This window comes from Patagioenas fasciata, chromosome 5 (genome assembly GCF_037038585.1).
Source record: "Patagioenas fasciata isolate bPatFas1 chromosome 5, bPatFas1.hap1, whole genome shotgun sequence".
In the NCBI taxonomy this organism is placed as follows: Eukaryota; Metazoa; Chordata; class Aves; order Columbiformes; family Columbidae; genus Patagioenas; species Patagioenas fasciata.
The window spans coordinates 59,717,145-59,734,764 of NC_092524.1; the positions used below are offsets into that span (position 1 = coordinate 59,717,145).

The window sequence follows — 17,620 nt, forward strand, 5'->3', positions numbered from 1 at the left end:
ATTCCCTCAGCACCGCTCCTAGCCGGGCCGCCCCCCGCCCCTCTTCTCGGGACACTGCGGGGCGCTGAGTGCCCCAATCCCTCGGAGGGCTCTCTCCCTTCCCGCGGAACAGCCGCCGCTGCCGGCGGGAACCGTCCCGAGCGGCTCAGGCATAGAACTCTAGCATAGAACCCCGGCTCTAACGGCCAGCAACTACCCCAATACCCCAGCCACGGGCAACGGGGGCTTTGTATGGGCTCCATTCAAACCACGCCGTAAGCTTCCGCCACGGGAGGGGGAAGGGAGGGAAAGTAGTCCCTCGCCACCCTCCTGCCGAGGCTGAGTTCACAGCGGAGCGGCGAACCCCGCTGCCGGCCCCTTCGCGGGCCAGGCCGGGAAGCGCCGCTCCGGCGGGGGCGTGCGAAGCCGCCTCTCCCCCTCCTCCGCTCCGGCGCAGCCCTCGGAGGAGAGGTATCGCTGGGCGGAGAGATCGCGGAGCCCGCACACGTACAGCCCGGCGATACGCCTCCACCTAACCCAGCAAACGGAAGCGCCGGGCCGCCACGATGGACAGGAAACGCCGCCCAATGGGCAGGCGGGCTGGCCTCCCAAAATGTAGGTTTAGCCAATGGGAAGGGGCAGGAGTGGGGAGAGGCGGGGCTGGTGGCAGGCAGCAGTGCAGGTTGAACGGAGTCCCAGCGCAGGGCTGGGATGAGCCTCAAAGTTCGGGGAGATCGTGGTGGGGGATGTAGCAGCGCCGCTGCCGCCGCTCACCGGCCCGCCCCGGCTGCTGCCCGCCCTCGGCGCCTCCCCCAGCCCCCCCCCGCAGTTTTTAAACTCTCATTCCCCCCCTCCCTTCCCTTCTTCTCCACACCCCCTACCCCCCCTTCCTCCCCTAAATGCCAGCCATGATCGAGAAGGGCCCGGAGGTCTCGGGGAAACGGCGGGGCAGGAACCACAACGCCGCCGGCGCGAATAATAACAACAACGGCGGCAGCAAAAGTTTATCCGCCGCCCCCAACGGCAACAGCAGCGGCAACTCCTGGGAGGAGGGCAGCTCGGGGTCCTCCAGCGATGAGGAGCACGGTGAGGAGCGGGGGGGTGGTGACGGGGGACGGGGGGGGGGCAGGGGCCGGGCGGGCCCACGCGGGTAACGCTTCTCCTTCTGCTCCCCGCAGCCGGCGGCGGGATGAGGGTCGGGCCGCAGTACCAGGCGGTGGTCCCTGATTTCGACCCCGGTAAGTCTTTATTAATTATATATATGTATTTAGAGGGGACGAGTCTCCTCATCCAATGCTTTGGACCCCCTCGATGAGTGGAGCCCCCCGGGGGGGGGGTACCCCCCCCCCCGGGGGGCTCCACTCATCGAGGGGGTCCAAAAATAATCCCCTCTAATTCCAGTCCCAAACACCCAGAACAAGAACAAGGACCCCCCCAACACACACGGCTGATAAAAGAAGTCCTGATGCTTTCCAGAGGGCGCTTTGCAGGCAGGGAGGAACAGGGAAGCTGGCAGGGCTAGAAGAGGCAGGAGATGGCAGTTGGGTGGTGTGGTTTTTTTTCTTTCTTTCTTTCTCTTTTTAATTTTTTTTTTTTTTTAATCTTTATTCCCTTCTGGACTCGTGTGCTCGGTGGTAGGGGTGAAACTAGAAGGCATCAAGTTGTAACTATAATTTTTTCGAAGGAATTTAGAAGCGACTTGGATCTATATTTTAATTTTCTTCTGGGAAGCTGCTCGCCTTCCCCCCCCTCCTCCCCCCCGAAAAAAAAAACTGTTTCACATTCCAGCTATTCTGCTGCTGTTCTTTGCAGGCTAATTTAAAGTAATATGGAAGCAAATTTTGACCAAACAAAGGAATTGGGGCTGTGCTGAAAGGCAGGTGCTGGAAGCACGTTAGTACTGATGTGTCTCCGTGTATAGAAAGACAGGCTGTTGACCTCCTTAGTTGGAAATGTAAGCAATTTTTTTTTGTTTTGTTTTGTTTCGTATTGTTCCTTTGTAAGGGGAGGTTGAAGCTGACGAAAACCCTCCTCCTGTCTGGAGATCCTAGCGCTTGGAGTTGTCCCTTTGCCCAGCCCAAACTTAATTGAATCCTCCGCACCTCTTCCCTTAAAACAAAAAGAATGGTGTGGAAAGCCACGGGTGTCTTCTTATCGAATAACCCTGGGAGTTACTATTGTGTGGATTCAGGAAAAAGGTTCCTCGTGGATCGTCCTCAGACTGTGGACTAATATGTTGGATGCTTTTTTTATTATTGAATATATATATTTGTTCTTAATTGTTAAGGTGTCGGGGTGGGGGGAGGGCGGACACGTGAAGAGGATTTTTTCTGAAGTTCAATACTACTTGCATTTATTTACAGAATCGTTTTTCCCCACTCCTTTTCCCCTTCATTTTCTGGACAAAATAAAGATACAAGGTCTTGGCACATGGGAACTCCATTTCTTGGTTGACCAGGAGGAGGAAGGGAAGGCGGGGGAGGAGGAGGAGGAGAAAAAGTGGGGGGGAGGGAGGGGGAGCTGTTAGTTAGGCAGCAGTTGACACTGTTTTTCAATCTGTAGGTCAAATGCAGCGTTTCTGTAACACACAACGCACATCACACTGGCTATTAGCCAGGTATCACAACAATACTTGGGCTTTTTGGTCACCCCTGTGAATTACACTCTTTTGTGTAATTCATTTCTCTAACATAATAGATAGAGGGGGGGGGGAAATACTGTGTGCCCCTTCCTCGCTATTATGTGTTCAGTTATACGTTGTTCTGGTTCTAACTTATAGATGTACAGTGACCTATACAAAGGTTATTGCTTTCTGTGCTGTGGGGAGTGGAAGGGAGGGGAAAGTGTGTGATGTGGAGAAACACTTTTTTTTTTTTTTTTGATGAGTAATATATATCCTAACACAGCATCAGCAGGTGCTCTGAATGCACAGTGGAGTACAGCAGACTCTTAGTAGATTCACCCAAAGTAAATGATTAGTCTTCTAATGATCTGAATGGGCTACTGCTCAATTTTTTTTTTCTTCCTTAAAAGTGTACTTTTTAGTTAAGAAGTTTGGGGTGAACTTTTATCTGCTTGTGTATTGAAGAGTTGTTTTCCTGGCCTGTGGAGTTACCCTAGGAATAATTTTACAATGCGCAGTGTTCCCTCAATTTTGTGATCTCTTCTCGGTCCTAAAGGCTAAATAGCCAGGTTGTGTATTATTTGTTATGCCTCTTTGTTTCTGTGTTTAAGAAAGAAAACCCTAAATAAGCTTAACAATACTGCACTGAGACCTTTTCATTGAAATTGGCAAATTGTCCTCTCTCACTGTTAATTTCAAAGTTAAATAGATGGAATGGTGTTATCAGAGCACACAGATGCCGTATCTGTTTCTCACTGGAAATTTTAGGGACTGGTTGACCAGAAGATCCTAAAGCCTGAAGGTTGCTTGGTGTCGTGTTGCGGAGGCTTTCACCTTCAGATTAGCTGTCCGATAAAACGTGGAGGGCTCATGCTGCTTTATGTCTGAGGGGAAAACGGTGCAGAGTAGGCCTTATATGTTTGGTTTTTTTTGGTAACTTAATGTTCAATAATTATACCTTGGGTTTGGCTGAGGTATATCTGTAACTGCAGATTCTTAGATCAGCATTCTTCTGTGGGTGTTCCTCTGTCCCGATGCATAGGGGCAGAGAAAGCATTTAATTTTGTTTCACTTCTCAACCACATGCAAGCTGTAGCAAAGAGCAATTAAATTAGGAAAGCTTTTCTGAAATCCTTATCTAAGAGAGTATGGGAGAAAAGAGAGGTAGAGCAAGGCAGTGGTGGGATGTTGGCCTGGGTTTCATGGATTAAATAGGCCATACCATTTGGTACCTTTTTGCTCTTCTCTGGCTGAGTTTAATGACTGCCTGGGTTTAGGGAGGGACCTCAGCACAGGTTAGTGTGGGGGAGGATGGACAGTGCTTGTCTCTCCCTTGTTTGAGTAGAATGTGAGGAAAATTGTTAACGGTTGTGCTGCTTTGTTTTTGCTGAATGCTTATCATCAGAAAAAAAACAAGTTCTCATTCTGGATTACAGTATCTTGGTGCAAGTTTATAATACTCCTTGTGGCTAAAACTTGCTGCAGCAGTGGCCAAGGGCCTGGTGTGATTCTTTGACTGTAAAAATGCTTGTGGCTGGAATCCTCTGTAGGAGGTGGTCCTTACAGCTCTCTTACTAGAAGTCTTTATGGTGGCAAGACCTATTGCAGAGCCTGTAGGTTCTTTGCCAAAATTGATGTCGCTATCTTTTTTACCTATTCCAGTTTCTCCTTACTTTGGGAAAGTTCTCACTGCATTGATCCAAGCTCTTTTATTCTTTCAAAAACTTACACCACTATTATTAACGGTATAATACTTAGACCTCTATTATTTTTATTACTTGTATAATAAGAATAGTTGTACAGTAAAGGCAGAGCTTTTGCAGAGGCAATGTGTTTATTAAACAGGCCATTTCAATTAGAAGAATAGGCAAAACTTTTTTGGTTGAAAATCCCATGCCAGAGCTCACTAGAGTCAGTAAAGCTTGCACTTCACCAGTGTTTCACTGCTTGGCCTTGATTTCACAGGTGTGATGTGAAAAATTGCTATTGTCTCTCCTGTTCTCTAATAAAGAGCTCAGAGTCACATATTTGCCAGCCAAAAATTCAGTGTGTTAAACAAAGGCTGGTATCGGTAGGTCAGCATTTCTTGTGAGTTTGCAGTCTGAGATATTGAAGGTTTTGAAGAGGGAAAACTATTATGGTTCTTTTAATCCATACAAACAAAACCCACATGTCCTCTTAATGGAAAAACTCACTGGAAGGAAACATTGCATATCCTAAACCTAAATAAAAGTCTTTCATATGGGGAAGCACTGATATTGTACTTGACTATGCTGATTGTTACTTATTAATTTATGCTGTTGGAACATTAAAAATAGGAAGAGAACATTTTTGAGCACTTAAACATATCCAGTGAATTTAAGTAAAGGTTAAAGCTTCCATGATTTTGAGGAGTGTGAAATAACTCCCCAAAGAGAGTGATCTCTCTAGAATTTTGATGTACATTGAAGGCAGGTGAGCTTTTCTTTCTCCTTTGTATCACTACAACTTTAGATTCTTTCGTTTGTTGCGATGGCCATAAAAATGCCAGCCACATCTTGTAGCTTTGGACATCAGTTGTGTTGTGCATCTTTGGAAACCAACTTCTAGGGGTATTTCCAGTGGAAACCGATGAGCAAAAACTAGTTTGACTCGTTACTGTCTTGTAGAGATCTGAAGCTGGGATGTGTGACTTCAATTACTTGTTTGCAATATTTCCCACTTTTTTTTCCTTTGTTGTACTGTAACAGTTAAAGTAAGAGTGGTGGAAGGAAATAATCTGTAGTGCTTTCACCTCTAGGTGCTCACTGCCAGAATTCTTGAGGAACTCGTTCTCTGCTCCACACAGTTGTGCATTGTGTGCTTCTGCACAAATACTTGGTATTCCCTGGCCTTCTTTCATGGCCAAGACTGTTTCAGTGTTACCAAGAATAAAGGGGGGAAAAGAAAAAACAACCCAGTAACCCTTTTTAATGTAGTCAGAATCTCTGTCAGTGTAGTTTTGTCTAAGAAGGGTAAAAAAAGCCCCTGAAATATAGTCTTTGTCTTTGATCTGGAATGCCTGATAGGAAAGTGGTGGTGTGGCTGTGTTGTAAGGGTTCTCCAGTGCATCTATCCATCCAACCCTGACTGTTAAAATGAGTCCACCCTCTGCCTATTTAGGTTCAAAGGTGAAAGTGTATTAATGGGACAGCCCCTGGGTGGCTGATTCCCCCAGAATAGCTGTATTTTTCTGGTGGCTGTGAAGGCCAGATTTCATCAAGTTGGGTCTTCATTAAGTTATGTTACTTGGTGGGGTTCTGGGCAGAAGCACCTATTGGTCTGCACAATAGAGACTGTAACCCTGTAAATAGAGGTTGTTAAAAGCCCCCTTATGACTCACACTTGGCAAGTCCTACTCCCAGCCAGCTTGTTCTATTTCTTTGTTTGCAAATAGTCCTGTTCCTAACAGTCCTAACGGCTTGCAAATAGTCTGAGTTAAGAGTGAGAGAAAATGGTGTTTAGATGAATGGACTCATCAGAAGGGGAATGGAAAAAAGTGTCCTTGTCAGGTGAGACTTAGGAATTTCCATCTAAGCAAGTGGAAGACTCAAAACCAAGCTCCTGAAACTGGAAATACTGGTATCCTGGAGAGCTATCTCATCTCCTCAAATGGCTCTCTTAGTGCTACAGTGTCTTTGGAAAAGAGTTATGAGGATGTTTGATCTAATCAGAAATGCTAAACCATAATGTACTAAAGCCCCATGTGTTCGGGCTGACAGAGGCTGCCTAGTATCTTGATAAACTGTGTGCACCTCGGTCCTTTTACTGTGGTCTGAGGAGGTGTGCATTGTCCCCAACAAGAGTGTGTGTTCCTGACTAGGTGGTGGAAAATTTATGTACTGTGCATTTTGTTAAGCTTTCTGGTGGGAGAAGAGGAGCTTTTCCCCCTAGCTTTAGGCTGCTCAGCTCCTTAGTCCCTCATGGGCTGTATTTGTCTTGCTCTCTTTCTTCTGCAAGTCACAGCCTCTCTATATGTGCTGTACTGCAGAGCAGCTGAGAAGTTCTTCAATAGGTGCTCCACCAAAAGCTGTTACTGAAACCTTGTTTTTTTGGCTGTCTTAACCCAGAGACATTTAGGTACAAGCGAAGGGGGTTCTTGAGGTCAGGCTGGTCCTCAGCAGCCCTAAGTAATGGGGAAATGACTTCTACCACCACCTTACTGTGCTGGCAACTCTGCTGCTGTGTGGGTGAGTCTCAGACTCGTCTTGTTCCATCACTGGTACATACTGCTAGTCCAGTCACCGTGGCAGGAGAGGGTGCAGTCTCACTACACCTACTCTAGGAGAATGAAGCTGACTTGTAGATGCTGACACTTCAGCTTATCCTCTGTTTTTTTTAAATCCACTCTGGAGAAGAGTAGTGCTCAAGGTGAAGACTTCATCATCCGTGTTTCTGGCACCTCAGCAGGAGCACAGCTGTTGATCTGCTGCCATACCTTTTTTACCTTTGGTCTACTCTCCTTAAGGGAGACCATTTTTAAGCCTGCATGGCTCAGTAGTGTAGTTAGCTTTCACCCGATCTGTTCACTTGTCCCATGAAGGGGTGCAGAGGCTGCTCCTGCTCCACCTCATTCCAAGGCATGGCTTTGGAGCCTTCTCCTTGCTATAGTAAACAAACAAGTCTCGGTGCAGCCAGAGCTTGTGGCTTCCTTCCCTGCCTGGCACATGCAGTGTTTGTATGGGGAGGTAATAGCTGTCTCATGTACTGACAAATGTATTAATGGCTGGACTGGAATTAATACTAAGTAGAGTGAATGCTTTGTTCTTCATAGCTGGTTCCTGCTGCGTAATGAGTTGCTCTTAAAACTCTTGTTTTCAGCCCTAGTTAGATCTGTGACTAGGCCAAGTGAAGGCTTAGAGCTCCCTGTGATTAGTCATTATAATTAGCTCGGAAATCTTTGCCTCTGTGATCAAGGTGCACTGTGTAATGCGGCTTATAGTGGGCTCTAGTCCTGTCACATACCTTCAGAGTAGTATAAATGACAATGCTTTGTTGGAGATCCATATGTATTTTTTTAACTGCATTGTAACTTTAACATGCATTTTTAAAATATGCGCTGGGCAGGTAAATCTGAAGTAACTGGCTCCTCAGATACTCGTGGTTGATGCTAGTCCCTCCTTCCCTCAGGTATAACAATTTCTGGTCATGGCCAATACTCATTCCAAGTGTAGGGTAAGACTGAGACGTGGTGACCAGTGGCTGGCTGATTGAGTCTAGAGACCAAATCAAAACCAAAACTTTGGGGTAGTTAGAGTGTGTTCCCTTCCTAGGAAGCCTGTACCTGTTTCTGTGCTGTTTGACCTTGTTTTTTGGGGCTTTGACTTGATAATATAATAAGATGATCAGTCCCACATTCTTAAGTAGAACAGTCTGAAATTCAGTTCTTGAAAATACAAAGTTTATCTGTAAACTAAATTTAGTCTGAAAAGTGCTTTTTTTTAAAGGAGTGTTGGATTAGGTGTCTCTTTCTTTAAACTTGACAAGCTTTTAATTTATAGTTCTGTGTGAAAGTTTTGACTTCTTTGTGCTTTTCGAAAGTGCAAGAGGATGTGCTCAGCCTTAGTAAAAGCAGTGAAAGTTTCTCCAGCATATTCTAGAATTGGGGCTGCTTTTGTGCTCTTCTTGGTGTTTGTTTTGAAGTGCAACAGATTGTGATGTGGCTGCCTTTAAGTACTGTAGGTCAAACTCAATAAATTCATTTCACTTCTTGTGTAAGATTTTGAGACTAAAATGTGTTTAACCTGCCTGTCTTCAAAAATTCAACTCTATGCAGCAGTGTGCTCTTTGAACTTCGTAAAGGAAGTATTGGTAAATGTTGCCTGTCTGGGGGGAGGAGGCTGCAGCAGTGTGATAAAATTGCAAAAATCCCCTCTTGGGAGGAAATTCTAGTCTATGCTTCCCTCTTCAACCCTGCACTTCTATCATGCAGGTATCTCTAGGGAACATCAGCAGGGTGTTGCATGTACTCTGTGTGTAACTAGGTATACCTCCAGAAAAGTATCACCCTGCCCCATTAGAAGCAGGAGGATAAGGTGGTGAGTTTTTGTCTTTAAAGTTACTTCAGCTTCCTTGCCACCTCTCGTATCTCTGTGTCCTTCACCTGCATGGATTTCATGAATAATAGCCTGAGAGCCTATAGTTTGTTTATGTAGTGTAGTTGTTTAATTAGAGGAGTCTAACCATGTGGCTGTCTATCGCAGCTTTTCAGTTCTGCTCTCAGTAGGTGTCTGTGATAACCTGTCATGATAGCATCTGCATGTACTTCTAGATGACTAGATGTCTTATCAGGTTGGTGTTTAGTTCGAATAGATATTTTAGTTTGAAAGTTGGGTATTGAAAATCATTATTAGTGTACATGACCTTGAATTAGTGCCCTTCTAGGCTTTATAACCATAGTATGAAAGCACAACGTAACAAATGTGTAATCATAGTTGTGGTTTCTGGGTTCAGAAATCCCTAAGGAATATGCACGAACAAGGCTTGAACGCAGGAGGACGATGCCTGCCCTCCCCTCTTAACTGGTCCCTGGAGAGTGCACACAGACATTCTAGTTCCACAGGGAGACCGGGGATGGTTAAAGGCGAAGAAAAAGCTCTCCTGAGTAGGAAATGGCCTCCCGTCTTGAAGAGCTGAAGCAGCAGGACTGGGAAAGTCTGGTTTGCATAACAGCATTGCCTTTGAAGCAACTCTTTAGTTGCAGCTCGCATTGAGATGTGGAGTTTATCTTCCCACCTTTTTGGGGGATCTCAGCTTGTTCCTCTGTTCTCATCAATAGCACTAGTTTGAGTCTTGGCCACATGTGAATGGGGATGTGGAGGATTCTTCACCCACTGCCTGCTTTGTGTTGAGAGCCCCCCGCAGCAAGTGCTGTTGGCTGGAGTTGTATGTAGCTTTGCCTTTAGGTTACCAACAGCTGTGTGAGAAGCTGAAAGTGCTACATCTGTAATCAAGCTTCTTTTGTGCAGAACAGTGCAAATGATCTGTAGATACCAGCATGCATGTCTATTCCTCTGGCTGACATCCATCATCCATCCGTCCATCCCTAGGAGGGGGTTGCTCTGGGTGTTTTTGGGGGGATAAGGGGCTGTAAAGGCAGGCAGGTGTACCAGGTGTAGCATTTGTACTTTCTTGGTATTGTTTTCTGTCTGGGAATCTTAAGGATGTCCCTTCTGGGACCCTTGTGCTGATTGTGCAGCTGCCACCTCACTGCTCATGACAGTAGCCATGGGAACACAAGTAGGATGATACAAGTTTAAAACTCCAACTTGTTGCTAGGCAGACCCAGCTCAATGTGTGGATGAAGAAGTCTTAACAACAACAACAAAACCCGTTCTGATATTCTGCCTCTTTCGTGGGGGAAGACAACTTGGCTCGTTCAGAATTCTGGGTCTTTGTCTTCAGGCTGTCGGAATGAAACCAACCCCAAAGGGTCCCCTTACACCAGCCAACCTTGGGGAAAACCCCTTTTGTACATCCGAGTAATGAGTACGTGACGGCTGGGTGAGTGGGAGTTTCAGCAGGTAGTTTATGATGCCACCTTTTCTTAAAAATGAAATTCTGTGAAGTCATGTGCCATCCAATGCAAAACCATTGCGCTGCTCGTATAGTCTGAAAGTTGTAGCCTGCATTAAAATAGATACTGCTAAAAGTGACATACACTCTAAACAAAGGTCACTGGCTTAAAATATCACAAGATATCTTCTAACCTCTGACTGTAAAAACTTAAAATTATGACTAAGGCAAGGTAAACACCTTCAAAACTTAAAATGCTTTTGCACATTGTAAGTGTAGATGCTGGTATATACTGGATAAGCTGGTGTAGACCTTTTAACTTGGGCAATCTCTTCTTAAGTTGCTTTGTCCCAAGCTCCTGTCTTGGTACTTCTTGTCTAATAAATCAGGACAGCCTGTTCCCTCATGTTATTTTTGTCGTTGATGCCTGACAAAGGACGTATGGCAAATTATGGGGGCGTGAAGGGAACTGGAGCCCCAAACTCTAAGGGAGATATGGGCCTTGTGTGCTCCTTGAGGGTTGATCTCCAGCACGCCTTGCTCCCTGCAGCTGTTGGCTTCCTCTATCACAGCAATAATCAGTTGTGCTGTGGCAACTGGTTTAAATGGATATTTCTTATTTTATAAACATTTGCTGTGCAGTGACTGTCATTTCTGTTGGAATAAGGCCATTTCTAGAGATGCTCCCAATTACCACCTGCTCTTTTTCTTTCTTAGCAAAGTACACTCTTACCTAATTTAACCTCCCACAGCAACTGCTTTGAAGTCGTTTTCTCCCTGCACCTTGGCTCACTGCTATCCCTTTCCCCTTTGACTACCCTAACAAACTGCAATTGTCCTGTTTTCCTTTCAGAAATGACGTACTTCAGGGGTGAGAATCTGCTTGCTCGGTTTGCCCCACATGTTTTTGTATTCAACTCTTATAAGAAAACATTTTTTCCTTTAATATGCCTCAGCCCTTTTTTTTTTTTTTTAGTTCCTAAGTTGCTGTTTGTGATTCTCCCACTTTCATTATAATTTATGTACAGCTTCTAGATCCTATCTGTCCACCCTCTTACTAACCCAGCCCTGCTCAGATTTCTGTATTCTTTCTGCTCTTGAGCCCTCTTTCCCTGTGCTTTGTCCCTGTAGGAGAGAGACCTTCTCTGTGCCTGAGCTACATTGTAGTTGTTCTCCCCAGTTCCCTGGAAGAAAAGTGGTCCTGATTTTTACTGTGTTATAATTTTTCTCTAAAAGGGAGGAAAATGTAGCAGAATTCTGCCCCTTAACCTATTTTACGATTTGCACGCCTCTCTGTGTATGGTGCCTGCCTGCTTTTCAAGCATTTAAATAGTGATGGTTTTGCCTTTTCAGGCTCATTTTTTGCATCACTGAAGAATTTGTGCCTCAGCTTCTCCTGTGGAAGCCTCAAGGCACTGCTTGCTCTTGTTGGAGCAGGTGCTTCCCCTCACTTTTGCCTGGTAGAGCGTCTGTCTCTTTGGCCAGTAGTGTCACTCTTCTCCTGAACTGTTGCTGCTGTGAGCAAACAGGCATGTGAGAAAGGTGAGAGCGCTGATGTCTCCTGCAGCCTGAGGATGGGCTGAGGGCTTGGCTGGAGCCTCCAGCCAGCCCCTGCCTGCTGGGCACTGAGGCTGAGTTGCTCTGAGTAGCTCTGAAGCCTATCTTACCAGTTTGGAGAGGAGGGAGGGGAGATCTTTCCTCTGGTTTTGTGAATAAAGCAAATCTTGGGGTTGCCAGCTGACTCAGATCTGCAAGCAGTGAGGACAGGCAAGCACTCTAAAGAGCTTGTCCTCTTCTTTTTTTGCTGTAGATTCAGCCTCGGGCTCATCGTTGGGTGGTGCTGGCAGAGTACAGCTGGATCTCATCTGAAGTTCTCATCGCCTCTATTCTCCTGTTAGGCTTTGTACAAGTATTGGATAACTTGAGGGAGAGGCTTGCTGGTGGGAACTTGGTGGCAGAGGGAAGATTTTTCAGAGCTGTCCTCTGGCTTTCAGCCCAAGATATGAGTTGCTTGGCAAATTGTTTCCTCCTGTGTGTACTGGCTCAGAGAAGTGGGTCTGCTCTCTGGGAAACTGCTGCATTGTGTATCTGTATTTTGGGTGGGTTTTTAGTCCTCTTGATTTGATCCTTAAGACGGTTCCCTTCCCCCTCACACCCCAAGTTGCTTGGCAGTGTTAGTGCATGGAATCAGTTTCTTTTGTTTCTTTTCTTGAGCAATTTCGTGTGAAACAGCAAGCTACCCTCCACACATGGGTCAGATGCTGTCCTTGTAGTGCAAACAGAGCAGGTACAGATCCAGCCATTCCAACAAGAGTCTGAAAACTGGCAAGTGTCTAGGAGTGCATTTGTGGATTTGGGTGAAAAATGACATTCTCTATTGGAGCAGAAGCAAAAGTGGTGGAACTGGGGGGCATTGCAGCTTACTCTGGCGCAGCTTGTGACTGAGGAACATCCATGGGCTGGTCAGAGGTGGGCAGCACTCACTTTGCCTGACAATCCAAAACTGGCTGCTACTGGTTTGAAAGGATGGTTGTATATGGAGAGCATCTTTATAAATGTTTAAACTGTTCAAAACATGTGTGAGAGTAGTTACATTAGGCAAATTGATGTCTGTTGTACCAATCTTGCTGAAGTTATTTTGGAGGATGGGAGAGAAATAAAGACAGAACTTCTTAAAGCCCTAATAAGAGCATTTTTAGAGGTCATAAAGCAACTAAACGAGGCACTGGGGGAATTATGCTTGGAAGCAGTCCTTATGACTCTGAAACTTGCTGAGAAGGGGACTGTGTTCACGTCCTCTTCTGTGAGCCCTTGCAAAGAGGCTCTGGGAGCAAACACTGGTCTCCTCTTGAAACCAACTGTCTCCAGCTCAGTTCGGTGGAATGCTGCCCTGTCTGGTTATCGCTTGCTCTGCAGCGGCGGCTGCGTTGCCCAGAGCAATACCTCCCGAGCAGCGGCGTGCCCTTTTGTTTCAGCTCAAGAGAAGGAAACTACAGGGTGCAGTAGCATTGCTTGCAAAATGATTTCAGTGCCTGCTGGGGAGGGGGTAGAAGGAGATGTGATAGGGTCTCTGAAAGAGATGGGTAGGAGAAACCTTTCCAGTGACTATATAGTGCCTGTGTAAATAAAGGCAGCAGATTTAATGCGTGCTGCCAGAGCTGGGACAAAGCTGGGAGCAGGTGCGCACGCAGAGCTTGCTTAAGTTGGATAGATGCCTGCTGAAATGTTGATCAAACATGAGAATAAAAGGAAAAGGTTTATATTTAACCTTTTTTGATGATGCATTTTTAAAATAACTTATATTTCTAAAGTGAGCAGCAGTTACAACCAGGGTTTGAAAAATTGCCTTGGCACTTGCAAGCCACAGTGGGAAACACCTGTGCTGCAATACGCCCTGCAGCAGGAAGGGATAAAATGGTTGGATGCTGCTTGCTTGCTGTGGTGTTTGTTGGCAGTTGCAGTAGAGTTCTCCTTGTGTGCTAGGGTTGCCTTCACACTCCTATTGCTGCTTGGTTCTTGCTCTTCCTTCAGTAGACGTAATTTGGCTTGGTATCTGTATTTCACTGCTGTTCAAGTGATTCTGAGCCTCTGGAGTAGGAAACAATGAATCTAGTTAGTCTTAGCTCAGTTTTACCCCCGTAAAAGTATGGCGTGCAGTTGAGGCGCTGAAGCTGTCTTCAGACTAAGGAAGACACTACTGCACTAATGTGCTAATTTTATACTCTCACTTGGCAGGTTGCCTTTGTAATCAAAGGGCTGGAAATTTTTCAGTTTGAACAAAATGTTCTAAGTAGATGTTCACTAGGTGGAAATGAATTTGATATGGGATACTGCCTTCAAAAGAAATCCATCTTTATATTTCTTTCTGGGCATAATCGTTCTAACTAAAATTCTCTTTCCTGACTAAGTGAAGCTATAGTCAAGACCTGGGTAAGGCTTGCCTGTGAAGTTTCTGTAGCAGAGGTATATCTCTTCAGTCTCTGTGCATCTGATGGGAATAGAGAGGGTGGATGCTTTCAGAAAGTACCTGAAAGTTCTAGGAATGACAGTTGTAATTAATTTCAACAGAACCATTCTGTTATGGGTCATTTGCTCCCTGTTAATAACTATTGTACAGGCTTGGTAGAGGGCATGGTCAAAATACAAAAGCTTGTTTAAGCAAGTTTGGAAGAGAATGTCGTGGTGAGTTGCATAGTACCTGGCACATGGGGTTTATGGAGCAGGGAGTAAATATCTGCTTATCATCAACAGTGTAAAAGTAATTAGAAACATCTCTTGATTCCCTTGGGTTTTTTGCCCTTTTCTTTAGGGAATCGGTGAGCACTGACTAGAGAATATACATATCTGGACTTTACTTTTTCCAACAAAAATGTCCATGGGAGCAGAGCAATCACAGAGCAATCATATATTTTTAAAGTGGTTTAAAATGAAATGTTAACTCAAAGGCCATGTTACGTTGCTAGAAAGCTTAAAACAAATGGCAGAATTGCTCCCAGGCTGCGTGAAACTCATGTCTTTTTGTTGCCTTTGATTTTTTTTTTTTTTTAAAGTAGCTTCCAGTCTTCTTTAATCTGTACAGAATTTTAAATACACTATTTTTAATGAGCCCAAAAATTTCAAGTTCTGTAATATCATGAGAGCTGGCTGCTAAACTTTGTTGCTTTGAGTTAAAGATGAAACAAAACTCTGCCATCCATATGTTAAAAGGACAAGTGGACTTGACAACAAAAATGTGTTTTATCTTCTGCATTTTGGCAAGACTCTGTAGTCTTGGAGGGCAACTGTAAGGAGAGAGAAATCAGTGAAGATGCAAGAATGATGTGAGAAGGGCTTGTGAGGCCAGCAGAGCTGGAGTTAAATGTCGTAGATGGGAGGAATAGGAAGAGAACCAACTGAGAACAGCTGAAAAGTGGCAGTGGGGAAAATCTTAATTAAAAGAAAAAAAAGTTTCATGCTTTTAGTATCATCTTCTGAAGATGTTTGGCTATTCTTTCTGTTGTTTTGTAATTTGATAGATCAAGCATATAGTTGCCAGTTCAGATGAGTGCAAATCTACCCTTCCTACACTTTGGAGAGTATGGTCTCTGTGTTTTACTCCATGTAAGTTCTTGGCCAAATATTTATTTGGGGCAAGGGGCCCTTATGGTTTTCTCTGTTTTCACTTCTTACCTCGCTTCTTTCCAGACTCCTTGTTTCATGCCTGAACTGTGCAAAGCACTGTATTTCTTTTGGTGGTGGAAATACTGTTATACCTGTGTTCCTAGACCTCTTGGAGGTTGGGACAGGTCTTGGCCTAACGTGGATCTCCTGGGTCATGCCAATTCATGTTCCTTGTGCCATGCAACTTCCTCCCCCTGCCAAAAAAAACCCCAAACAAAAACCAACCAAAAAACCCCAAACAAAACAACAACAACAAAACCCAAACCAACAAGCAATGTTGCAGTCACTCATGCACTGTTTCTGTGCGGTGCATTCAGAGCAGGTCCCTCGTTTGTTGTGGTATCCTTGCTGCAGCAGGTGGTTACTCTGGTGCTGAATTTGGCTGGGAGTGCCAAGGACCCTGTTCAGTAAGAGCAGGCACTTTGTGCTGCTGCTGTTAGGCAGGTGTCAGATCCCTGTTTTCCATGGATCACAGTATTGTTACACCCTGTTGTTTCACAGATGTGTCTGTCACACAACTGTAGGGTGACAAAGATCTTGTCAAAGCAGATGTTAAAGTGGCTATTTAACTTGCATTGCAGTGTGCTATCTCCATGCAACTGCAATTGAGTGGAGAAGTGTGGGCTAATGTTGGGGGTGGTGGGAATACTGCCTCCAAATAGCCATAAATAAATAGTCTTTGCTTGCGGCCAAGCACAGCGAAAGCGTTAGTGAAGCGAGTGAGGGAATGAAGTAATGATCGTGGACAGACCCTGAAATGAACTGGATGGGGGAAGCTGTCAGCACACCAAAAATGACCCTTCTGTGTAGATGTCTGACTAATTGGCAGCGATGGGGGAAAGAGCACGTAGGATGCTGGGATTTGACACTAGCCTCTGCAGGGCTCTCTGTGGCGTATCTGACTGCTGGAGGTGTGTTGTGAAGCTGGCTGAGAGGTTCCTTCCAGGATTGAGATGTGTAGTAACAAGAGAAGGTGGGCAGTGGCAGGGGAAGAAAAACAACTTGTTCCCATCTTTCCATCATTTGGACTGCAAGAGTACTTGTGATGGGATTTGGGAAAAAGAATGCTATTGCTTGCGGCATTGATGGCTCTTGGTACTTCCCTCCACATGGAGGAGCTTGAGACACTTATGTGCCTCACAGAATGTGGCTACTGTTCCTGTTTGGGGCAGGACTTCCAGTGCACACTTAATCCAGGTACTAAGACAAGTAGTTGATGTCTCTGCTCTCCATGTGTGTTGTCCCTAGCTAAGCCTTCATCAAGTTACTATTCTGTTAGCCTCCAGCTGGGTCACCTCACTTTGCACAGTGGAAGCTGGACTTGAATGAATGAGAAACCAGATGGGAGGTGAGCCAGCTTGGTATGCAGATAATGTGGTGATATTTCTTCCCTTCCTCCCCTTTTGGACCCAGTGGCTTAAAATGAAAAAGCATCTTCCAGTTGATGATTTTATGTTTTTATTTTATTTTTTTTAATCAAATGAGGAAACAGGCAATGCTTCTAATAAGGAAATGTAAGCTTGGTTTAGGTTACTTTGCCCTGCAGCAGAGAACACTGACATCTCAAGGTAAGAGGCGGTGGCAGGGAGGCGACTCTAAAAAGAGCTTGATTTCATTAAGCAAAGTCACCTAAAATCTTGACATGTGAGAAACATTTCCACTTGGCATAGACTGTGACAGGTGTTTCACCACAGGAAACTCATTGCTTGACTTCTAGTGTGACCTTGGGCAGAAAGCTGAACCTTTTAGCTTTCTCTGTTTTGCGTTAAAGCTACCTGTGTTGTTCAGTATGGGCATCAGAGTGGAGTGGACAAGCATGTGTGTGTTGAGAGATATTAGAGAAGAAACCAGCAGCCTGAACAAAGTTAGTGCCTTATGAGGCAGGGCTGAAATCCCCCCTGTCTGATTTGGTGACTAGTAAGATGGGGAGAGGAGATGTCAGTGTTTGTGGTGTGTCTTATTAACAGAAACTGATGTATCTGAAGTCTGGTTCGACCACAGCTGACTAATTCATGTTCTGAAGGTAAAACAGGAAGAAATTTTACTTTGTAATCTGTCTTCCAAAAGTCAAAAGTGTTTTTGGCTGGAGGGTAACTAAGGTGCATTAACTATTCCACTGTGAATTCCTCCTGGAGACAGTGTGCTTGCTCTAGCTTTACTGCAGAGTAAAGCAGGTGCAGCCAGTGCTTGGCTTGCCTGGCCGTCTCGGGGAGGAGTCTGCATTTGTGCACTAGGGGGGAGGGAGAGATGTCTCTAGCAGGGAAGGCAGAAGCTAAATTTACACGTTTCCCTTTCAGGCTGCTTGGAAGGAAGAGAAATGTATAG

The 17,620-nt window shown here is 45.2% G+C and overlaps 1 protein-coding gene across 1 annotated transcript in view; it reads left to right on the forward strand.

Annotated features, from left to right (window-relative positions):
* Positions 1 to 655: 655 nt before the first annotated feature.
* RCOR1 (REST corepressor 1) overlaps positions 656 to 17,620 on the forward strand; it is an 84,223-nt gene continuing 67,258 nt past the window's right edge. The window contains exons 1-2 of the mRNA XM_065838200.2: positions 656 to 1,065; positions 1,158 to 1,217. Of these exons, the coding sequence (XP_065694272.1) occupies positions 879 to 1,065; positions 1,158 to 1,217 (247 nt within the window). The 5' untranslated portion in view covers positions 656 to 878. The remainder of the gene's footprint in view (positions 1,066 to 1,157; positions 1,218 to 17,620) is intronic.